Genomic DNA, 25,721 nt, shown 5'->3' on the forward strand with positions numbered 1-25,721 from the left:
TACTTCCCACTGAAGCATTCCCAATGGGGATAGATTCCTTTTTTTTTCTTCCCCAGTGGCATGACCTTATGGAAGGAAGGAAGTCAGCAAAAAGCAAAAAAAATCACATTCGGACGAAAATGTTTGGACCAAGTTTCAACTTATCAGCAGTTAGTTTCATTGTTTGACAGAGTAATAAAATCAAGCAAAAAGTCGATTCCATCCATTTTCTAGATGGCATATCCTGTTCATGGTCATGGCGACACTAAAATTCAGCTTTCTGAGCCTACACCCCCACAAAGACGATGCGAGAATGCCTCCCAAATGATTGTTTAAGAGAAATGAGGAGCTTTACACCATGGAGACATAGCTGACTCTTACAAGAGATTTAGCAAAATTCCAGCATTGACTTTTTGGACAGGCAGCGTATCCTTCTTATCATCGACCTATCGGCGAGAAGCAATTTCCACAGTCTGCTGCATCAGACAAACTCATTCCATACCTGTCAACTTGTACAATTTTTGTACGGGAAAAAAACAATTAAAAACTCGTTTTTTGTTAGACCCATCTCGTCTTGCCTATTTCGGCTCTAATCCGGAGCATCCGTTAGCGATTCGGACTGCAAACTTCGGCCGACTTTCACGAGCAAAGCCCCCTCCCCCGACTCCCCCCGTTGAGCGATAAACACTGTGTAAGATTCTATATAGAAACATCCGTTCCGTTTCCCCCTCGTCTTCCACTGAGCGATAAATACTGTGTAAGATTAAAAATAGATACTGTGTAAGACTATATACAGAAATGTACGGGCAAATTACAACTTTTGTAAGATTCAGCACAGCCCGGGGTTGACAGGTATGTCATTCAGTAAAAAAAAGGCGCTCCATCATGTCTTATCCTCACCATTTTCTCTGAGATGCTCCCCCGTTGAAACGCCAACACTGTCTGAATCTGAATTGTTCCTCTCCGTAGATAACCTCTGAGGAAGAGCACACGTGCACACAAACAAAGGCATTTATTTACTGAGACACTTTTCAACTGGATAACCCAAATTTGTTTTAGAAGCGAGGGTGTTGCTAGAGCCTGAAGGAGCAATTTGAGGTTAGTGTGTTGTTCACGGGCTCAACCAACAAGGCCAATACCCGTCTCTACATATCTGTCTCTGGAATGCCTCACTTTCATTCTTTGTTTCACACGCGTGAAGTGCCTACCATAAACACATGACATAAGAATATAAACACAGCTATTTTCCGGTTTTCTGCTTTCATTCTCTCACTTCCTTGGCTTTAATTTATGGTGGTATCCGTAAACTTTGAAGGGTGGTACTCAGTCCAACACTGACTCACCTCCAGCCCTATTATTGATGTCTTAGGTAACACATCTTGCCTTTGTTCTGTCAATCAAACACAGGCAGTGATGTTTACTGTGTTTTGACAGACAATTTATTGGGGAATTGATGGTGACATCACCAATTGCTGCTTGCTGCTGACGTTTTCTCACCGTAACTGTCAAAAGGAATTCTAATTTGTGGGCACAAATGTCAGAGGCCACATAAAAGTCCTATCACCTTTTGACTCACCTTGTCAAGTTCGGTTTTCCTCAGAATGACGGGTGAGGCGGATACCTCCGGCCCAGTGCATTGGCCCTTCACCTCTCTGACAACCTGTAGGGATACTTTATTCAAGTCAAACAATCTCTGCCCGTTATTCCAGAGGCTTTCAATATGATTGATGGCCGTATTTCGCCAATATTGGGGTAGTCACACTCTCACTGGCAAAGCATTAGGCACACCACTCGAATGCAATTCAAAGATAATATCTGCCAATTAAAAGTTGCAGCGGTCTTTTACTGGACTGCTTCATATTAAAAGCTTCTTCAAATATTTCGTGATTAGTGTGATGCAATACTAACCACAATAATCATCATCAAATCAAAACCAAAATGACTTTGCTTGATGACCTTGTCAAGGACATTGCTGCTGGATTATCAAATCAGAGTCAACATTTTCACTCATGTTGCAGTTACCCTGAGCCATCTCTCGGCTTGCTCTTGGCTCTGCACAGCCAGCACCAGAGCGTCTCCGTTGGGTAAGGTGAAGCGGAGTTCGTGGTGCTTCCGTTTGCTGTCCTTTGGGGCGTAGACCACAGTGCATTGGGGCAGCAGCAGGTCCACGTAGGGGCACGTATCCTTGGAACTCTTGTAACCCTGCACAATCACACGTGACAGATAATCGTAAAAATGATCATGTAAATATATTGGAAACTCACCAACCAAATCATTAGGTCTAACGAGATCCAACACAAGTGGTAGCGAGGTATCAATTTAACAATATTCCTGTTTTCATGATAACGGTCTGTGCCGCAAACTTGGAGACGTGTCAATAAAGCTTACAGTGTAGTTGTACAACATTGAAAATTATAACTGGTAGTCAGCTAGTGTGCCTTCTTTTTCCGGCATTTCCTCACCTGTAAACGATTGTCTCGTATAACGGTGAGCTGTTTGGCCCACTGGCCAAAGCGTTTCTTGCGTAGAAGGAAGGCACAGATGCGACAGTCCCTGGTCGGGGGCATGGAGCTCTCATCTGAGGGCCACTGATGAGTGAGTCGCACACCGGGGCTCCTCTCTTCCTCGTCTTCCTCGTATGACTCATACGAGCTACTCAGAGCGTCAGAATCATTATCTGACGCAGAAAGGCAGGTTACGTCAACAATTTTTTCCTTGAATTGCATTTCGATGCCGGCATTATCAACATACAGGAGTTTTTACGATGGGAAGTGATGCGAGTGGTTGGGTAGTTGTTTTCTGCATCTTCATATCCATCCTCTATGGAGTTAGGAGGGCTAGGTCGAACTGCAAAAAATACAGTACATATATGAAGCAAATACTTGACTTGAATGTTTTTTTTTTAATTCAACGTCTGCTGAAACATATTTCTTGAAACCTCAAGCTGTTGGTTAACACGAATGGACTATGGTAGGCCTATTTTTTTTCTTTTTTATAGTTAGAAATGAACACCTAAAATGAAGCAGTTCAAGTCACAAGAGACGCTTGAATTTTTTTTTACAATGTTTGACAGCTGACTGATAAGAAGTCAACGGGGACAACAAGTTGAGTCAAGGAAGGAAGATGTTTACCTCTTGTGATGATGTATTCGGGCATCTTGCCCGGACTGAGTGGCACTGCCTCCTCATAATAGTCCTCAGGAGGAGGTGTTGTGGGCAGAGGAGGAGGAGAGTCGGCTGAATGCACCGCTGAGGAGTCTCCACAGTCCTGAAAGGTGAGATAGAACGAGCCGGTATGTCTCAAATGTCCTCAATAACTAGGAGCGATGTGTTTGTTCCCAGCCAAAGGGGCTATTTCATCAAAGAGATACTGAGGCTAAATAATTCCTTGGGTGGAGCCCTAAATCTTAATTTACAGTGCGATGAGCATGCGGGAAACCCCGCGACATGGAATACGTCGTCTTTTATTCCCTAAGGTCTCTTCAATCATTTACGCATCGTAATCTTTGCTCACATAGTTTTGGAAAAGAAAGGCTGGAAAGACTAGCATGGATTTTAAATAATGTGGAGAATCACATATCACACCCTACATGTAGAAAAGTCAGCCAGTTCCACTTTGGAACCCACATTTGGCCGTACAAGAAATTAGGCCACTGACCTGATTCAAAGTCTCTTTTTGTTCGTCTTTTTCAGGCTTCAAATCATCCGTTCCGTCCTTTAGGTCTCCAAGCTCACAGTCTGGAAATGAAACCAGCTCGTGTTTAAAGACAAAAGTAGGCCTAATGTAGTGTAAAAGAACTGAATTGAAACGCACCAAACTTCTCAAAGAGGGACTCCACAAAGCTGGTGCCGTTCCTGTACACTGCCGAGTTCACATAGATGTAGTCTGCTCCTGAAACCGGAAGAAAAGAGGCAAAATGAAACACTCGCGGCTCAGCAAAGCATGGCTATGTTTTTGTCAACCTGATGGCTGTATCTGCTGCAGGAGGTTCCAAACCGAGGTCTTCTTCTCCTGCGTGGAGGAGCTCAGGGTCTCCTGATCCAGCAACTTCAGAAGTGCACTCAGCTCACTCACCAACTGCTCCATTGCTACATCCAGATGAAATGTCAGAGTTGGTGTTGTATCAGCAGAGAGCAAAGGTCGGCCTCGGATGTCTAAACAAGCATTACCGGTACATGCGTGTAGGCTGCTTCTTTTTACTTTGCGGTATATTTTGCTTTTCTAAACCTTTAACCTTCACAGTCCGTGAACATCACGCTCCTCCTCTGATAAGAGCCAGACTAAACAATACAAGAAGAGAGTGACAGCACAGATGTGTGCAACTCCTCATTAAAAATGAGAAAAGCCGAACTGGAGAGAGAAAAACAAGCAGAAACCAAAAGCAAGGCACATCATGATTAGGCAGCATCTTGGAAACATGGCTGGCTCACACAATGGCAAAGTCAAATTTCAATCAAACACTGACGAGGCAAAATTAAACGCTTCGACAGTATGCCGGGATACGAGATCGTGACAGGAATTAGAGATTAGAGAGCACATTTATGACGCCGCAGCCAAGCTTTTAATTTGTAGACTTGATCTTGATCTCAAAGTTGGGAGATGTTAAGGCATGCGCACCTAAAGCCCTGGAAGTTGATCAGGAATGCTCACATCATAAGTTGGTGTGAGGTGTTCTACTCCCTGCTTTAAGAAAACAAAGACATTATTTTGAATCCCTCAAATTCCATTGTAGTTCAGTGTGGTTGGTTGTCATAGTGACAACACAACACATAAATCTTTCAGACCAGTGAATAAAGTCTAATAAAAACGATACAGATGTTGTTTGCACATAGTGTTGCGTGGGAATGATACAGGTGAAGTTTCCGCCTTTGATCAAGTCCCATCTGATGTAGCTGCTACCATACTCAAAACCCGAAGTAGACATATCATGAGCTATACCGGTGCACTCTCAGTAGCTCTAATAAGTGTAAATAAGGTCACCAAAATGTGACAGCGTGATGCAGTGCAGTGCAGCCCAGCCCATAATCATGACTAGACTAACTAGTTCTCAGAGACCTCTGCTGAGGCTGAACTGATAAAACGAAACTTGACACAAATCTGATCGGCTGGATTGGATTGGCAGATATTTTGCATTTTATGTCAAATCTGTGGTCTGTTGTAATGTCATAATGTGCCGACCGATCGATGACTGATTGGATTACAGAAAACCTAATCTCGCTTACTTCAGGGACGTTCTGTGCTGCCATCGTTAATAATCCAAGGCTTCTCAGCATATACAGTCACATAACAAAAAATCCCAATATTTTGAAACCTTTTTTTTTTGGGGTGGGGGGTCATATTTCCCTCCCATTTTCAGCGTGTTGAACATTTATCGGTGTTTTGGGGAGAATATTTAGGGTTCGATTGTTATTATTTTTTCCCAATGCATTTCAATGGGGTGTCAATTATACATGAATTTTGGTCCCAGTCCAAGTCCCCTGCCAATGGCGGGGATCGACAGTTACACTAAATACACAAGTTTAAATGGATTGGTCCGTCTTGTGGCCAGATCGGTGATTGGTTCTCTCTTTTTTTTTTTGGAACTCACTTATCTGATCTGATTGGTTCCACAATTCTGATCGTGTGAAGCTGGGTTGTCAAACTGATTATAGTTCAGGGGCCACATACTGCATGTCAAGAGTGCCGGAACAGTGAAATCGTACCAAAATGACCGACTAATAATGTTTTTCCCCTTTGTTTCCATGCAAACAATTACAAGTACATTAAGGAAATCTTTATATTTAATGAAATATCATTTTACAAAAAATATCATGAACCTCAGATTTCTTCAGACAAGTGAACTGGCTTCTGATTATCAATCGGTTTTGACTGTTCCTCCCTTCCTCTCCAATCCTTTCTTTCCATCTTTTCATCCTGCCATCCACTTTCTTTCCCTCCTTCTTTATTTATTACACCTCCCTCCTTCTTTTGATTTCCTCCCCTTTTCCTCCTAACAGCTGGATACATGAATGTTTTGATTTTGAACCATTCCATTGTAGATTTTGCTTTATATTTAGGATCACATGATCTGGTTGCAAGGAAGGTAAACCTCTATTCCTGCACCCATTTCAGAGCATTCCTGCACATTAAGCACCAGCCCCTCCCAATCCTAGAAAACGACTGACTCCTCACTTTTGTACGTAACAAAGTGAGAAGCCACCCCCGTACCGCCCCTGCAGACTAAACACACGACCACTTTGTCAGAGCAGCCACCAGACTCTTCAGACTCAGTCATCAGACTTAAACTCTTGAATTTTTCCACCGGAGTTGGGGACAAGTGGCTCCTTTCACACACTGGGTCCCATTCACTTGAATGAGAGGTCTCCAGCCGCTGGAGCGGAGCGTCGTCGCTTTCGACGGCTGTGGCTCCCGCCTCGGGCTTCGTGCAGCCGCTGGGCGAAGACGACGAGCCGTTGACTTGGAGGGGCGGCCAAATGAATGACAATGAGCTCAGAGTGGTGTGTGATGAGGGGCTGTTTGGGACGAATGGAAAAACTGAACTAATCTGCCTATTGATAACAAGTGTTCTTCGTGGGTGGTGCCACCGCACAGCAATCAGCTATAGGACGATGTCATGAAATGGTGCAGCAGCCACACGGGAAGAGGCGGGGTTTTAGTGAACCAGTCTGAGTTAGAAAAATAGCCATCAAAATAACTCACATTTCATAAGAAATTAGATTGTGCCATTGTGCTAAATTTAATATATCAGCATATAAATGCCTAAAATCTTTAATTAGCATGACATGGCTCCTTTAAAACAATTCTACAGCTGTACCTAATGTTGCGGCCAGTGGGAGTAGATAGTTGCTGCACTACAAGCCAATCAACTGTGAAAAAGCAAAGTAGCAGCAGTACGGTAAAGCTGATAGCATCTGGTGGAAATGCCCCATTATTGCCACAGCTCAACCTGTTACAACAGCCATTTTGTTTGAATTCCTGTGTTATCTGAGTTGATGCTAGACACAAGCAAGTGCTAGCAAAGGCAAAGCCGCCACGCACCCCCAGCACCACCCCATGGCCCTTTTCAGGTGCTGCTGAATGTTTTCCTTCAACAAAGTGGTGTGCTAACTGCTAAAGTGTGCAATTTTATCATCACATCTTGACAATTGGTTGAGTCACTGCTACTGGCCCAACATCTCCATAAATCAAGCCCCCTACCGCCTAGCATCAGCCCTACCTCCCTTCTACCTGCTTAATTTTCACAGACACATTGGACCTGCTGAACCGTGCATCTTGTTGGGGTCAGCCATCGGACAGTCGCTCAGCCAGAAAAGTCTGTTGGGAATGCAGCCATATGGCAATAAGGCCTGTTCCACTAAATACACACACACACACACACACACACACACACACACTCCCACCGACTCTTCAGTGTGTATTTATGAAGGTGGGACAATAAATAAGTTCAGTGTATGTACAGTATGTGCAAGTTTGAGGAGCGTATTAATTACGTTTTGACACCAATGGTGCGGGAGACCAAGAAATTTCCACCCCTAAGCAGGAGACATACTTTCCTGAGGTAGGCCTTCCTATGCGCTGAACAATGGACCGACCATCAACGCTCCAGTCTAAATGCAAATAGAACTGCAGCTACATGCTAGTAGTGTGTGTTTTACTGCCCCTTTAAAAAGCATTTCCTTCTATTGTGCTAAAACCACACTTGCACTCCCTGTAAAGTTGGCATGAAGAGGTGTTTCATTTACGGATCAGCCACTTTGACCCTGCTCATTATGACGTGATTCAGTGTGCAAGGGGGATTGGGAGGCTCATGAGTCGGATCACTTGGCCTAATGAAAGCAGTTTCTCTGCCAAAGGTTCCAGCTGTTTAGATTGTCGCTCTGCATCGAAACTGTGCTTCCCCTAACCTTGGAAAAAAAACGTGATTCATTCACCGCACGTTGAGATCAGAGTCAGCACTAAATCAAATCTAGTAAACTAATCAAGGTGGTGCCTTGACACAAAACTCCAACACCAAAATACCAAGACTTGAGCTCTGAAAAGCTGATTATCTGAGTAGACCCTTGCTGAGGTATGCCACCCGAGCCAAAATGAGAATTTGAATGTTCTACTTGCCACGTGAGGCACACAAGAATACCATGGAAGCAAAAGCCATGCCTCTATAATCACTACGGCTAATAAAAATAAATAAATATATACACAAATATATAAAGTATATATAAAGTATATATATATATATATATATATATATATATATATATATATACACACACAGTATATATATATATATATATACAGTGTATATATATAAAGAGAGAGAGAGAGAGAGACAGAGAGAGAGAGAAAGAGAGAAAATATTACATGTTAATTCCAATTTGCAACTGTTCAGGGATGTTGTGTATTTTCCTTTCAAAGAACCTGTGGGAAACCAGAGTAAGTTTGTTTTAATGAAAGGCAGGCAAAGCGTCATCTTTTACCCCCCAGAAATTGTTGACACTTCACATCTTTACAGGATATTTTATACCTAAAATTCGAAGCATGGTAATGTGAGCCAAAATGTAAAATAAATAAATACATAAATACAATCATGCTTCCTTTGCTGTCCCAGCAGGAATGCTTGAAGCTATTCAACAGCTTTGGCCTCCGTCAAACATTGACTTCCTCCCACTTGTATGACAATTGCTGGTAAACACCACACACATTCCTCACCTTGTTAGTCGTGCAAGACTCTGCAAAGTGCAGCCCCTGAATAAAGATGCAAGCGTAGACTTTTTGTCTAAAGCACCTCTGCAAGGATGAGGGGGAGGAGAAGCGGAGGAGGGGGTGGGTGCTGATTTGGGAATTGAATCCTGTCAGCAAACAAAGCACCTGTGCTAACATAACCAACAAGCCCTGATATGAAAAATTATCTGACCTCAGCTGACTTGTTTTTCTCTCCAATAGGATTTTGCACTCATGTACACCACCAACACCCTCGCCCACACACACACACACACACACACACACACACCCACACATAAATGACTTTTGTCCTCAGTTGCAGCTCAGGCATTCAGCAGCCACTCCGTTTCACAATATTGTTGCACATATTCCAGCTAATTACAGAGGAATTTGGCTCCACGGAGACTCTCCCGAGTTTCCCAATTAGCTGAGCTAAGGCGACATGCAGTCAGTCGCTTTCACAATATTGCAGCATGACTAAAGCTCACATTACACCAACCGGTACAGTTTGGCAGTGGGCAGTAAAGCGTTTGGACCCTAAACACATTTGGCGACACTGCCGTTAGGGAAGCTAAAGGATGGATCCAGACACACGTCTGTTTATGGTTTAATAGAGAATTGTTGCTTCAGGTATAAAATAGGAATGGAAAGAGCAAAGCACACCTTTTGTCACTACTGGAGGCAAGAAAATTGACTGCACCAGTTATAGTCCCTTAACAAAGTAGTCATAGCCTTAACTTTATCACATTTTGCCACCTTACGATCACTACCTTCAGTAATTTTCAAAGGAGATTTTACATATATGATCGACCAACACAAAAAAGCACATGATTGTGAAGTGGGACAGAAATGACACATAGTTTTCTAAAACTGAGGAAAACACAACTCTGAAAAAATGTGGTGTGCGTTTGTGTTCTGCCCCGTGCGACAATACTCTGCAGCGCCACCTTTCTCTGTCTTTTGGTGTATGTTTATACCATCTTTGCACCTCTAGATGCTGAACTTTTTGCCCATTCTTCTTTGCAAAAAAAGATAAAGCCTGGCCAGATTGGATGGAGAGAATCTTTGAACAGCAATTGTCAAGTCTTGCCACAGATTGTCAATGGGATTTAGGTCTGGACTTTGACAGGGCCATTGTACCAAATGAAGATTCTTTGATCTCAACCATTCCGATGTAGCTCTGGCTTTATGTTGAAGTTTATTGTCTTTCCGTTAGATACATCTCCTACCCAATCTCAAATCTTTTGAAGCCTCAAACAGGTTTTCTTCCAGGATTGTCCTGTATTTAGCTTCATCCATTTGCAGTTGTGAAATATTTTTCCCATGTTGGATGATGAATTGGGCATTGCTCCATGAGATGTTGAAAGTTTTTTTTTCCTAAAGTAACCATGCTTTAAACGACTTGATCCCTGATTTGTCTGGTGAGTGCTGTTGTATTGATACTAGGAGTAAATTACACACAACTCTACTACTTAGGTGACTTCTGAAGGCAATAGATGGCACTGGATTGTATTTAAGAGTATCAGAGTACAAGGTGCTCAATAAAATACTGTATGTCATTTTGGTTCCACTTCACAATTATGTGCTACTTTGTTTTGGTCGATTACCTAAAATCGCCACAAAATAAACAAGTTTGTGATCGTAAGATTACCTAATGTGACGTGTTCATGCTAATACTGCTGCTACCAGAGGTAATACACAGCAACAGAGAAGGATAGCAGTGGCATGGGTTTATGATGCGGTGAATAAGTCTACACAACAAATGAGCATCCGGCAGTTGTTTAAATGCCCCATACGGTATTTGCTGGGTTCGCTTGTAACCCAAGCTGACAACGTACTACGCTCCATGTGATGGACCTCATCGTCGGGTGAACCCCTGTGTATTCACAATTCAGCATTGGCCAATTTGATGATTTTTTTTGGGGGGGGGGGGAACATATCCACATTATTCGCAGAAAGATTCGGATATTTGCCAATTTTTCGGCAACCTATCATCTGTTATTGACTAAATCACTTGCCTATTGGCTTTTGTGATTATTAGGCTAAAGCAATAACAGTATTGCTTTGGCGCCATCTGGGGGCATCTTTGTGTCAAGAACGTGTAAATGAGATAAGACAGACACTCATTAAGACAATTATTCTGTTGCTGCCATCTTGTGGCATCTAACAGCACATATAAAACCTTTTGGGAAGTCATTCAACGGTTTCTTTCTCCTGTTGAAGAAGCTATGACGTGTGGCTGAGACCAACCTTAGCTCGTTTCACTACAGAATGTTGTTTTAGGATTTCATATCATCCTGGCCAGATTAAATTAAGGATACATTGAGCCGGATGCAATCAAAGCAGCCCCAGAGCACAACCAAGCTTCCTCCAATTTCCCAGTTGTTACAATAGTAGGGTTTTTTTCTTGGGTTTTATGCCCTATTTCTGCATCTGTAAACATAGACCTTATGCGACTGGCCAAAATGGTGCCATTTCTGACCAAATGACATTCCTCCCAAAAGATGTTGAGGTTGTCACTGCGGTTTGGCAACTTCCAGCGTCACCAGTATTACGTTATTTCAGCGACCATGGTGGATTTAACTTTCTTTAATGAGTACCAACATATGCATTCGCATAAATAAGACAACTACCAATATCTCAACAACAGACCGTTTGGTAGAAAAAAAAGAATAAGAGTGTCATACAATAGCAAATCCAACTGAATTGTATTGCTAGAACATTTAGCACTACAACAAGAAACACAATCCCACAGTGTTGCTTGCACCTTAGAAGCTGCTTAGTAGTTTTGAATGTGAAGCTCTCCAAGCTCCGAGCCCTTCTTAAGGCTGAAACACAGAATATCGAGCATTGGGCAAAGCTTACCCTCTACAGCAGTGGCTGAGAGTCCGACCATGGTCCCAGTTTGCAGAGAGGTTCATTCATACAACAAGCTGATAGTGTGAGAATTATTCCAGAGTCAAGCAAGGCCTGGCTGCGTTGTTGCGCTCGCTGGTGGAGGTGAGCTCCAGCCTGCCTGCTGCTGAAATCACAGTCCCTCCTCTCCCTTCCTCCCTCTGATCTGTTATCTCCACACTCCCTCCCTCCCTCCCTCCATCTGCCCACTTCTCTTTTCTTTTGGGGGGCAGGGGAGCTGCTGCTGTGTGTGCGTGTCTTTATTAGAGCCCTGTCTGGTGTAATCCTAAAGGATTGGGCAGCACCTGGGATAGTTTCTCACTCCCAATAACACACCCCACCTGTTATTTTTGAATTGTTTTTTTATTATTATTTGCAATGTTCCCTTAGCCTGTATTATTAATTGAAAGTTTAGTAGCTAGGCAGAACCTGACAGAAGAACTGAGCTACGTTCTACTAGGGCGTCACAATTGTGTTCCAAGTGTTGATTTTAATGGAGGTGTTTTTATGCATAAAAGTGAGGCAAAGAAAAGGAGTGGAGTCAGTTGAGGGGGAGGCAAGTTGGAACTTTTCAAAGTTACGTCTTGCCCTCAGGCTCTGACATGATGAAACACGCCTTCACTCACATCGGCACTAACATGACAGAGTCATAAACCCTCCGCACTAAGCAATATATTACCTCAACAAGCCCTTTTACAGAACCATACTACTACCCTAAGATTTTGCCAATTATGCAATTTTCTGCACAAGTCAAGAACTATCATGAGTGTTAGCCAACAACAACATTACCGGTACGAGCACCTCCCGCGATCAAATGAGATCCAATAGAGTGTATAAGAAATAAATACAAGAATAATAAAGTGCAGTTGTTGGTGTGAAAGAGGTCAAAGTTCATCATTCTGAGTGCTGCTTTGAATATTTTGCCCCACTTGCGAAGCAAAAGGTTAACAAGTTACCCTTTGTACCGCTTTTGCCTCCCACTTGTGGAATACTGCATGTCAATTTAAGATCCAAGGCCTCATGGACACATTACTCACTCAACTGGATAATGATGCATTCAGGGAATTCAACAACCTTACAACGACAACAAAATAAATCATCTTGTTTTGGAAGAGGGCTGTTGACGGCGTTCATTTTCTTCACTCACATTTCTTAATGTAAAAACATCAGTTATTTCAGCACGAACAAAAATTTGACACTGCGTTTTATGGGAGAAGAACAGAAGTTATGGTGTTCGGTCCCAGCGGCTCGTCTCCATCCCACCCTATTGTTCTTGGCCCCCTGGCTTCATATCTAAAGCCAACACTCTTAAACTTGGGTTCTAAAGTGGACAGTGATCTTAAATTGGACCAGCAAATCAGCGCTGTTGTAAAGTCGCGCTTCTTTCACCTTAGACAGCTGGCTAAGGTAAAGGCCCTCCTTTCCCACCGGCACTTATGCCAAACGCGGATGATGCGTTTCTGGCGGCGCATTTGTATTGGAGTCAATGTAGTTCGCGCGTTTGCGCGCCGGGCGGTGCGAATGATGCGTTTGGAGCGGTGGGACGCGGAGCGAAGCACCGAAAATCCGTCCATTCGCCCCATTCGTCGCGTATTAAACAAGTCAACTTTTCACTCCGCCTCGTAGCAGCCAATCAGCATCGGGGATACTGCAGCAGCCTATCAGCATCGGGCATACTGCCAAATGACGTCCTGTTCACTCGGCGGCTTTTTTTTTTTTTTACAGTTCTTGAACTTTACCAAGACAGCAATATTGTTAGCATTAGCATAGTGTGTCAGCCATTTGATTATGATGTTGAAAAATGCTGTCGTAGTCTACTACCAAGCGAAGCCCCTCTCCTCTCCACTGTGAGCGAATGAACGGCTGCAGCATTTCAGGTTTCAAATTTCCCGCGGTCAAACGCGAGCTAATCAACACCAACTCTGGCCTCCCTTCAGTGGCTCCCTGTGCATTTTAGGGTTCAATTTAAGATTCTCCTATTTGTCTATAAGTCTTTAAATGGCCTGGCCTCTGCGTACCTCTCCGAGCTCCTCCACTCCTACGCAGCTTCCCGCAGTCTCAGGTCCGCGGACCAGGCGCTGCCCAAGGTGCCGAGGACGAAGCGGAGCCTCAGAGAGGGGATCGAGCTTTTACGGCTGTTGGTCCTTCCCTCTGGAATGACCTCCCTCTAAAACGCAGTTGAAGATAGATTTCTGTTCTCTGGCTTTTGATCCAACCTGAAATGTTCGGCTCTTTTCCGGTGTCTATTGTATATAGAGTTGTATGTTCATTTATTGATTCCATTTTGTTGTATTATAGCTATTTTGTTGTTTGTATGTAAAGTGCTCTATCTGTTATGAAATGCGCTATAGAAATAAAATTGTATTGTATTGTATTGAATGGGAACTGGAAGACCAACTCACCTTCATCTGCCTACGGCCGTTGGAGGGAAATGAGCACAAATGCAATAGGAAATAGGAAAGCCTTTTTCTACTGTAGCCCATAAAGGCATGCTTGGACTACAGAGCCCTGACCTCAACTCCACAAACACACCTTTGGGATGAGCCCCCAGTGATTTCGAGCCAGCAAAACGTTGTTCTGGAATCCATTTGAATGGACAAAAGAATCCTACAGCACACGCCCAAATCTTGTAGAATGTCCAGAAGAGTGGAAGACTTTATTGATGAAATAAAACTAAAGTTGGTCCTGGCAATGTGGTGTCATATTCTTACTCTGCTTGCTCTAATACTGTTCTAATACTGTTGTCCTTTTCACCCATTGTTTCTGGAGTGTAGCAACAGTTTCAGCCTCAGAGGACCTTGACTGACCTTTGGTCTTGTTTTGGCAGACAGGGAGAGCGAAGCAGCCAGCTCAGGCACACAAAGATCTCACAAAGAACAAAATCAGGGGGGAAAAAAAACAACAACTTGAGAGAGAGGGGAATTTCTCAAGGAAAGGTATCATACAGTATAAAGTTTTCACCTGTTTTCAAGATTTACTCCAAAGCGCCTCTTAATTGTTCTGACTGTGACAAATACCAGACACGCCCTGTTAAGCTTGGTTATGCTATTTCAAAAGCACTCCTCGCGGTGACTAAATGTGACCTCTGAAGCCCTGAGCAAAGTTGTGGACTCACTATGATGATCCCAGGAGGGACAGCAAAAGCAAACGAGGCCATAAAACACACTTTACCTTCAAGCCTAACTGGGCACGCCAGTTGTCATGTTCAACGTGCAACCCAGGAGTCGAGCCCACAATACAGAATAGAGGTTTGGCAGTCCAGAGGAGTCTCCCTGGGAGAGCGGCATCTAATGAAAACGGCAGGGCTTTTCTTGGAAGTCCCCCTCTTTCCTTATTGTCTTTGGACATGTTGGATAAACAAACATGCTCCAACCTGATCGGACATGAAAGAGCGCTGCAGGTCCAAGACTTTGGTGCTTGCTGGGGTCTGCAGGATGTGAACAACAAGCCTAGCTTACTTGAATGAAATGTGGTCACACATCATGTGAGTCGCAGCAGAAGATAAGTTTACACGTTAGCCTGAATATCATGTGAGGATTGTTGAACTAACATCGCAAGCTTGAGAAGGTCAATTTCCAAAACACTCATCCTATACGCGCTGCATCCTTAAGGTGTGTGTGGCCCACATGCCAACAACGGTGGGGCGGGCCGGATGGCCAGATGTTCTTGGGGTATTTCAAATTGCACCGTGAGCTGTGCCAACAACGCTTTGTCTCAACCGGCATGTGCCACCAGTCCACTCCCACTCTACTCTTCAGATTCCAGGCATTTCCCGAGAGTGACGGCTCTCATCTCGTGGCTAGACGACATGTCTGGGCATTCACAGATTGGTGATACAGTACATTCTGCAGCCTTAAACCCTAAATGTCTTTTTAAATATTTTTTTTTAAAATCACTTTCAATCTCTCGTCCACATGTAATGTGGTGGTTATTTACAGAGATGGGCAGTCCATCCTGGCTGACGGAATGGTCCGTCCCTCCGTCCTGGACGGATGCCCATTTTTGTGACGGAGGACGGGGGGGGGGGGGGGGGGGGCGACAAGTTTTAAAATAGGGTCAGACTAAGCAAGGGCGGAGGTGGATTTTAGTCCGGCCCACTAATCGGCCCTCATGCGTGTGACGTGGTCAGGAGCCAGCGAAAGTTCATCTCAACCAACTCGGCGAAATGGCCAACGACAAAAAATGCCTCAGAACACGTCAAAGGTTCCCAACTGCGCAAAGATTTTTCAACAGGAGATACAGCGCTCGCTGCATGTTCTCTTCTATGTAGCTACCTTCATTAATTGCCTGCACAACACTTTTGATGTGCACATTCTGCCCTCTAGTGGTTCAACACATGTAATACCATGGATAATGCTACAGCAGTCAGACATTTCACCTCACTGACAGAAACACGACCAGCCTGCCTCGTGTGTGTAATCCAGGATATTGTTGTTAACTAACTGTTCACATTTAGAACCTTATCCCTTTGCTTGCGAAGTATGTCCTTGTGTGGGACATCTTTAGACCGGAACAATCTCTACCAGTGTATACATTTAAACGACCTGGAAATGGACCGATGGAAGCACTTTAAAAGGACGAGGATGGATGGGGTCGGGGGCAGTAATTTTTATGAATAAGGACGGAGGGACGAGGCCGGAAGGCTACCCAGGTCGCGGACAGAGGACGGACTGGCAAAAAAGGGTCAAGTGACCAGCTCTGGTTATTTATTAGGAAGCAAAAAAAACAAACAAAAAACTCACTACTCAGCTTTACCACACATTGAGAGCACAACAGTCTGAGTACACCCGACCGAGCCCATGACAAAAAGTGTCGTGAAAAAGGTCAAGGAAGGAGAAGCGACCTATTGACATAAAGAGGCGCCACCATATGGTGTGATACCGTCCTACCAAAATAATGACTGTTAGACACGACACTGTAGGTCAGAGGTCGCCCACCGGTCGCCCCCACGGACCACATGAGTCACCCAGAGGCCTGTTCTAAAAATAGCTCACCAGCGATGGGACATTGTGATTTCCTCACATTGAAACATTTATTTGAAAATGTAAACCGCTGAAAAGATTAACAGATATACATCTTTGCTACTTTGATAAAGGCAAAATGTGTACAATTTAGCGCCATCTAGTGGTAAACTAATAGATTGCAACGACCTAAACTTGAAGTGTGTGCATTTTGAAGCACACGCACTGCGGTGCCACAGAGAGACCACACGTTTCAAGTCTTTCACCAATTTTCTTCAGCAGAGGTGCATTTAAAATGGTATCACAAACGACTTCTAGTATTCCCCAAGTGAAAAAGTAAGTGCATTGCATTTATTGCACATGATGTGGAGAACTACGTTTGCTAAGTTTGTCTCCTTCGGGTATCCGTAGCACAAAGATGGCAGCAAGACATTGCAGCCCCCTGTAGTAATATAATTAGGGATGACTTCACCTACGATTATATAAAAACATGTACATTGATGTGATAGAACATATTTTTTGCATATTACTGAAATGAATAGCGGGTTTTCAAAATGAATGAAAAATCAAAACGTTCTACACACTTTAACCAAAACGAAACATTTGCAAACATCTGCTTTTACTTTGGAGAACAAAGCCCAAACAAGTAACTGAATCAGCTTTAAGAACAATCCCTCTCGTGTGATATTGTGTAATTGGTTTTTTTTGTGTTTTTAGCACGAAACAATACCAAATACAAAACAATAATTGGCTAGTAAACAGTAAATGGGGAAAATGCTTTTATAATACACTTTCATGCTAAATCAAATTTTACCCGATTATTCGATTAAGTGATGGAATAATCGATTCTAAAAATATTCGATGGTGAGAGCCCTAGTCCTAGCCAGCTACCAACTCTCTCAGAACTCTCTCAGCATTCTAATTAGTATCCTTATAGGATTTTATTGAACAAATTCAAGTAAGATGAATTTAAAGTTGTTTAGCTTTCAACTATTATTTAACTGCTTTTTACCCGCTTTTAAGTTTTTTCCATTTTTTGTCTTCTTTTAAAGTTATATAAATTAACTGACATGTTTTGTCATCCACTGCTTGTTGCAAATGAAGTTCTTATTACGGCAAACATATTTTGCAAGTATATCGTGTCAATCTTTACATCATTCTAAACTACAGTATGCTACCTGAGATGACTACAGAGAAGCAAACACGGTCATGCTGTACTGCACCAAAAAAATGACCAAATCCTGTGCGCTGTGAGGAGGTGAAAAAGTTAGTGCAAAAGTTAGAGTAGAGCCCTGAATATTAAGGTTGATATTTTGAATCATGGGAGAAATGTCTCTCTTCTGGTCTGAGTTAGACTGGAAAATGTGTTTTAATGAACACAAAAAGCCAAAACAATATATCTATCTTATATTTGCTACTTGTGAGTTGCAAACGTGTGGTGCAAATAGCCCCAGAATCAAGCCAGGTTACAATCTTGCGAACTAAAGGTCAGTGCATTTAGGGCCATATTCTCCCATGTGCAAAAGAAGGAAAAGTCACGCAACTTACTGGCTGCGCAGATTCTCCTATCGACTTAAGTCTGTCATGTACGCACCTTCATTTCAGACATGGACTGCACTGGTGAAGCAACCCTAAAATACAGTATGTCCAATCTGGCCGTGTGCGTATTCTCCCATTGAGTTAGCACTTTACCCAATAGTTTTTTTTATTGACAGACCTCCAAACATGCACAGTATTCTAATGAAGTTACTTTTATTCCATTTATTTCAGACAAAATAATGAAAAAAGTGTAGCCAGAGTGGTGCAAACATACCAACTGGCCAACCACACACTGCATCCGCTGGTGTACGGCATTTCCAAATTTAAAAAATGCTTTATCTTTTTCATGGATTTGAGTAACTTTCCCAAGTCTCAGGAAATATTCATGGCTGTATCATAAGTTTGGACGGCTGAATAAGCGTAGAAGAAAAGTGCAGGTGCATGAAAAAGGACTTTCTTGGAAATGGGAGATACCTAACTAACATTTACCGTATATACAGTACGGTTGAAAATGACCTCTTTATGTCTGGTTTGGTTCACTTCCACTTAACTCAGTAGTGAAAAGAGTGACGGCTTGAAAAATCATAATAAGTTAGTCAAATAGATCACATATGACAGCTTTTTAGTATGTAAGATTTGCTGCTTGGAAGATATGCATTACCATTGACAATTTTAATCATAACTGATTGACACTTGCGTCCCATCTCCCAATTAAGACGTCCAATGAACCGCTGGCATTTACATTCCACAGTAGAGTATTGCCACTCTGTAATTATAGTTCTTACTTTTCACAAGAAGAACAATTTAGTGGGTTGGGTTTGCTTTGGATGTAAATGTTTGTAGATGTCATTGTTTGGATGTGCAAAATGTGGAAAAAATAGATTAATTTATAAATGTGTATACCTCATATAAAAAGTCATTTGTCCTGTACAATTTAAAGAGTAAGTCAACCCAAACAATTTTTTTTCCACAATGTGTTCTATGCAGGCCCACTAGTCAAACACAGGCATTCTGATTAATATGGCATTTGTGCAATATGAGAAATCCACCCGTTTTTAGCTAGCGCAGGGGATGGCCATTTTGTCACTTCTGTCACTTACAATCATCTGCTTATCTAAAATACTTCATTCAATTTAACTCTTAATGCTGCCAACAATATGCAATCGGACCCACTAGCTGGTATGTGAAGGGCCCCTGTGTTCCCTATTGAGATGGTCTTCCTCCCTCTGTTGATGACATCACATATCACCTCCGGCCTTCTGTTTCCCCTTCCGGTCAGCTGACGTGCATCCACTTTTACCGTACTGTCCCTAGTGACCCTCGATCCTTTGCAAGATAGGACTGAGTGCTCTTGCTTCAACTGCTGCAATTCAACAAAGTCACCAAACAATGCAATGAGCCAGTCGTGCAAAGCCTCTTTTGTTTGTTTGTTTGTTTTTTGGGCACAAAATTCCCATCCCTGAGTAAACTGCAGTATCTCCCAAGACATATTCCTGTATGTGGGTGCATTTTAAATAAGCATATAGAAAGTAGGCTGTAACTCTTACAACCCTTCAACAGATTGCCGAACAAGCAGGAGGTAAGCAGCTTGTGATGTCAACATGTGGAACATGTTTGGAGAAGTCGGAAGGATGTACAAATTAATGAGGGAATGGGGAAAGCATGTTCTTCCCACTGTTTTTATTATACTCAGGAAGATGCTTCGGGTTATCATAAAAATAGAGCAATGATCTCACACTGATTAGAGTAGAAACAAGCGAATATTGTGAGCTGCTCCATTTCGAATTTTAATCTGGAATGATTGACAAGGGAGCCTCAGCTGACTGTTTCACCTCAAGATGTCAAATGAGACTCTGGCATTTATAATTCCACAGCACACCACTCTGGTATTATAGTTCTTACCTCTCTTAAGAATTATTGGTTTGGAAGGAAGTGGTTTCAGTTGGCATTGGATGCAAATATCTCGAGGCGTTCTTGACTACACAGAAAACCCATGCAAACACATATATACACACACAGTGTATATATATATATATATATATATATATATATATATATATATATATATATATATATATATATATATATATATATATATATTAGGGCTGTCAAAATTAAAGCATTAACTATGGAGATTAATTCACATTTCATTAAAAAAAAATTTACTCAGTTAACTCAGTTTTATTTACTTCGTGTAGCAGCTAACCTCTGCTCACTTGCAGCCAAACTTATAAGAGAGTCACTGTCGCAAAGACGGACTTTTACGTAGTTTTATTTTAAAAAGTTGCTTGACGGCTTATTGGAGAGATCCAAAATAATTTGTACACTTTGCAAAGCCAATACCATGTTAGTTGTACATCTTTGGTGTATCGTTCAACTGTTGTCGAAATATAGTTTTTGAAAATTTTGATTTTATATATATATATATATATATATATATATATATATATATATATATATATATATATATATTAGGGCTGTCAAAATTAAAGCATTAACTATGGAGATCAATTCAAATTTCCTAACGCACTAAAAAAAATTAGGCAAAGCGGAAGTGACGTCACACGCAAGTAATCTATTAGCAGTTCCTTATTTGAGTGAAACTTAATGGCGTTATAATGTGTCAGCACTTGTAGTCGGTCGAAAAAAAGGTGGCATAGATGCATCCCGAGTTTCCTTGACGATGAAGAACGGTTTCTGCATGCACCTGTTCAAGCAATAAGTGCCCTCTGAAAGCAGCGCTAAAACTTTGATGTTCTCATTTAGTGAGCACATGCGGCAGCAGGGACAGTGGTGAGTGGCTTTCTCAGCAGTGATATAATCAGGGCTTCAGATATGGGATAGTTTAGACGAGAGAATGCTTGCTCATTCACAGAGTTTGGGATATGGCTACCTAAAGTTAAATGTTAGATCATTCTGACAGGTGAACGGCAAGACACTAAAAGTACAGCACTACAACGCCTTCATGCTTTGAGTCTTGGTAAGATGAGGAATTAGAATTAATACATTGGAACAGTCCCAAGACTTGAGTTGATACGTTCCACCTGAATAATGACTGATGAAGACAGGAAATAATCATTATGTTAGAGCTTGTGATTCTTTAACAGAGAGAAACAATGTTTCCCATTGTTTACTATGTGACAGTGTTCCCTCCCCTAACTCCACAAAAAACGCTTCGACTGTTAATGTCCCCTGTTATCCATTACTTCCTCCAAATCCTGTCAAATCTATACTGTTAATAGCTAACATACATGACCTTCAACTGCGCTCGAAATGAACTCACTGGGGATTTTCCAGATTTTTCCAAATGCTTTTTTGATGCACCGGCCCATGACAGTGATATTGAAAATAGACAAATGGGCATTGGCTTGTCAAGGGATGGTTGGAGGTCAAAGGTCACTGACTAGGAAGGGATGCTTCTTTAAAAGCTACTCTCAAATTCTCATTTTTCATCTCTTTCTATGTGATTAATTCATGTCTGAGATGACACTGAGGGCTTGACTCAGCCTGCTGCCACACAAAGACCCTACAGTGCACTCCGTGTTATTCACTGCATAGTCCTATGAGATCACCACAACGCTATGTCTGCCTCACACTAAAGTATTCACTGAGAAAGATGCAAGTGGAGTCACTATATTGTCACAGTATAACTGATGTTGTACATGGTAAGGCTAACACACACACTGGAGAATCCCACAGGGACACATCGGAAAAGGGAGAACTTTATCTACATATGACTTGATCTCAGAAATGACAAAGCTGTCGTGTGTGTATGTAAATATACATATATATATACAGTGGTACCTCTACTTACGAACGTCTCTTCATACGAAATTTTCAAGTTACGAAACTTCTCCCCGTACCTGTGTGGTACTCCGGTTTCCTCCCCCGTTCCAAAAACATGCATGGTAAGTTGATTGGACTCTCTAAATTGCCCCTAAGTGTGATTGTGAGCGTGGATGTTTGTTTGTCTCTGTGTGCCCTGCGATTGGCTGGCAACCAGTTCAGGGTGTCCCCCGCCTACTGCCCGAAGACAGCTGGGATAGGCTCCAGCACGCCCCGCAACCCTTGTGAGGATTAGCGGTATCGATAATGGATAGTGAAAATAAAATATAATATAAATAGATATTTAATTATTTATGTATTTATTTTTATATTTATTTCCACATTTATTATTTTATTTTTTATTTTTAAATCTTTTTTATTTTTGTATTTATTTTTTACTTTTTGTGTTGTATATTTTTTGTGTTAGTTTTTTCCAATTATATTTTTGTATTTTCACTTTTATTTATTTATTTTGGATTTTGGCAGTGTTGTATTGTATTGTATTGTATTGTATTGTATTTTTGATTTAGGCAGTTTTGGTCCTCCATATTAAACTTCCTGCGGCATGTCAGAGCACTCTGTCGATGTTAGGGAAAAAGGTAAAGCTATACTGCCCAGCCCTTTACACATTTAAGAAAAAGGGCTTCCAGACTGTCAGAAATTAAAACAAAGAAAAAAGTAGTAGTAATGTAATTAGTAGCAAAGATAAATTAGAAGCTGTTAGCTCATTTTGTATCTACATTGCAGTTGCAAACTGTTTTCCTTGTAATTTTTTTGTTGTTGTGGTGAACGACACGGGAGACCTGTTGTGTCACCAGTTGCTCCTCTATTTGTATCCGGTATAAGTGACAACTTTTGAAATTGGCTAGCGTACTGTTTCTTGAGCCCAATCCTTGGCCGAATTCAGTATTGACCACACATTTACCGTCATTTGATTGTCGGACCCTGAGTGTTTTCTTAGTAGATCGGGAGGAAAAAAAAAGACACTCTTGATGTACCGCACAGCAGAGGATAATCAGTTATTCAATAATCAGGCCAATAATGTTGTACTTTGTGGTTGCTTTGTTTATGTACCATGCATCATCCGTTTTCCAAACCGTTTATCTAATTCCAGTAATTGTATGTTCAACATGGCATCTGTTTGGTAAAATGAATATGTGAATAATTGGGCAGCCCCTTCCGTTGTTGCGGTGAGTCCCATTTGTGGTTCTATGATTAGCAACACACCTTTTCGCTTTGCCATCAGTGCTACCGTGGAACTACAAAAAAAACATGTAACAAAAAGTCAATCCTTAGCAGTAATGCAGTGCTGAAGTCTCACACGATTTGCTGACATTATGCATGATGATGGTTTCAGCTACTTTTGAGGCATATTTTTCCAGAAAGTTTTGGTTGAACTCCAAATTTAACCACTTTTGGGCCATTCAACCTTGAAGAATTCAACATAATTTGAACACCTTGCACACTACACACGATGGCAACGGATAGTTTTATTACTTGCAAAGCCATAAAGACTCACAGCAAGACTCCAGCCTGGTAAACCTGCAATACTGCTTAAAGGACCACATTTTATGGACACTTGCACTCAGCAGACTGTTACTGAAAGGACATAACTAAACACAATTTTTTTATTTATTTTTTTTACTCCTACTTCTTTTTTGCACAATGTTTAGTTTTATTACGAAACTATTCATGTCTTAGTTTCCGTCCGATCTGAAAAAATACAAGGTGCATTTTTTTTAGTTATCATTAGATTTATTTAGCATTTGCTTTTACTCTGTTCATGTTAGCAAACATTTGAGTACATCCTTTCTACATCGTTTTGATAGCATTAAAGTTGAGCCAACACCAGATAGCTTTTAAAGGACAACATGCAACATGTAATTAGATTGTTTTCTTCTCATTATAAACACTATGTAAATTAATAACATGATTATTAATTACTACTTCTCAAAATGGATATTGTATTGTGTCAACTTCTTAAGTCCCAAGTCATTTTTGAGAAAAAAAAAAATCATTACATTTTCTCATGATGCTATCCAGCTCGGCTAAAGGCTACTCAGTTGAACAGGTTCAGCAGGTCAGTTTTTTACATTTTCTATTAAAAAAAAAAAGACTTTGTACTTAGGTACATTTCACAATCGTTGAAAATATTTTTCAAATGATAAAATATAATGTCGACACTACCATTTTGAAGTCTCACTGTTTATTTTTGGTGCGTGTGAGTATCTGTACTTTTTACACTTCTAATTATATACAGTGTGATTACTTTTGCCACCTCTGCTTAGCGGTAGCCATAAAGTCCCTGTAAAGTGAAAATGCATGTCTTCTGAGGATAAAGAGTGAGAACTGTTCTTAACAACACTACCAAATTGCATAATTTTTATAAAAAAGTACGCTATACCAGGGGTTCCCAACCACCGGCCCGCGAGCCACGGCGGGCTGCACAGATGAAAGAAAAAAAAAAACATACAGCACAGGTTTATTTATTATCCGAGGCTGAAAAATATTTTATTTTGAAAAGTGACCGGATTCTCTCCGTGACATCCATCAAGGACTAATTCTTAACGCATGTCAAGTTGTCTCCGTCGCATAACGCTAATATTAAATGTACAAGCTAGCAAATGGGTAAAATAAACAGACGTATTTGGAAAGTTTCTTCCTACCTGGATGGCGAATATTTACAGGGCCGCAAAGCTTTATAGACTTGTATGAACTGGTCCGTGGCAGAAAAAAAGGTTTGGGACTACTGCTGTATACTATGTAAAATGAGGCTTCACAACTGTAAAGAAAAAAAAAAGAAATCAAGCCTTTCCACCGCCACTCAAACGAGACTACTAAATATGCTGAAACCATACCTCACTCAACTGTCGTATGTACGTCAAATACCACTGTTACAACCTGGAGTAATGGATGCTACTTTGTCTAGCATCTTTTTTATGCTGACAGATAACAACACGTTTGAGCCACAAAAATATTGTACGAGGCAAAAAGCCTCCGGTGACTGGAATATATCCCACCGGGTCATCACTGGGCTTTTCCACAGCTCGACAATTAGGAGATATAAAGCTGCCACGCCAGACCAAAGCTGACTGCCATGCCGGACTTTTTTTTTCTTCTCCTTGCTCTTTGAATGAAAGAGCTCAAATTCTTGTACAGTATACTAGGGGAGGAGAGACTCATAGCGCACTATAAAGTGCATCACTCTGCACCGTTTTAGCCCAAAACGTCGGGAAAACTGAAATGGTGAAATGGTACTGCCACATAGTTGTCAATCTTGCACATGTTTCCAGCAATTATCTTCAAACATTTAAAATGTGTTTAGAAACAAATCACTAAATGTACTTTACAGAGTCTTTACATACATTTCTTTATGGATCAAAGTTTGCTATGTGACGGACGGTGCGGCGATTTCTAAAGTAGACATACAGGTATGGACAAATTTAACATTGTAAAATATCCTTGAATCAAAGACATCTGGCGTGCCTTTGTCATCAAGTTTTGGTTCCTGCAGTCGTATGGATGCACTTTGAGAAGTGGAGCATCAGGTGGGTGAGAAAGAGGAGCGGCTGTCCCTATAGAGAAACGCTGCGGTGGTGAGATGTGTTTTGGAGCTCAGCAGCCATGATGAATCGAGACCATTGTCAAGCTGCATGGGAGCATATGGAAGAAATTGTGAACCAAATAGACTCTGGGATAATTCTGCATGAATGTAATATACTGCGCCTGTAAACACAATAACTACCCACTCCCATTTTCAGCAAAATGCAAATGAGCATTTTGCTGAAAATGATTGACAGGTCG

General features: G+C 41.6%; 1 protein-coding gene across 2 annotated transcripts in view; it reads right to left on the minus strand.

Annotated features, from left to right (window-relative positions):
• Window positions 1-25,721, minus strand: part of afap1l1a (actin filament associated protein 1-like 1a) — a 34,506-nt gene that overhangs the window by 5,200 nt on the left and 3,585 nt on the right. The window contains exons 1-10 of one of the 2 annotated variants that reach the window (XM_086023795.1): window positions 11,563-11,736; window positions 3,942-4,067; window positions 3,793-3,870; window positions 3,637-3,716; window positions 3,111-3,246; window positions 2,731-2,826; window positions 2,442-2,656; window positions 2,002-2,181; window positions 1,556-1,639; window positions 880-955 (exon numbers count right to left, since the gene is read on the minus strand). In XM_086023795.1, the coding sequence (XP_085879921.1) occupies window positions 880-955; window positions 1,556-1,639; window positions 2,002-2,181; window positions 2,442-2,656; window positions 2,731-2,826; window positions 3,111-3,246; window positions 3,637-3,716; window positions 3,793-3,870; window positions 3,942-4,067; window positions 11,563-11,593 (1,102 nt within the window). In that variant the 5' untranslated portion in view covers window positions 11,594-11,736. Of the gene's footprint in view, window positions 1-879; window positions 956-1,555; window positions 1,640-2,001; window positions 2,182-2,441; window positions 2,657-2,730; window positions 2,827-3,110; window positions 3,247-3,636; window positions 3,717-3,792; window positions 3,871-3,941; window positions 4,068-11,562; window positions 11,737-25,721 lie in introns of those variants that run through there. The other variant, XM_086023796.1, reaches the window with a different exon arrangement.

Source organism: Filicampus tigris, chromosome 2 (assembly GCF_054856515.1).
Source record: "Filicampus tigris isolate MCC_2025a chromosome 2, RoL_Ftig_1.0, whole genome shotgun sequence".
NCBI classification, from domain to species: domain Eukaryota; kingdom Metazoa; phylum Chordata; class Actinopteri; order Syngnathiformes; family Syngnathidae; genus Filicampus; species Filicampus tigris.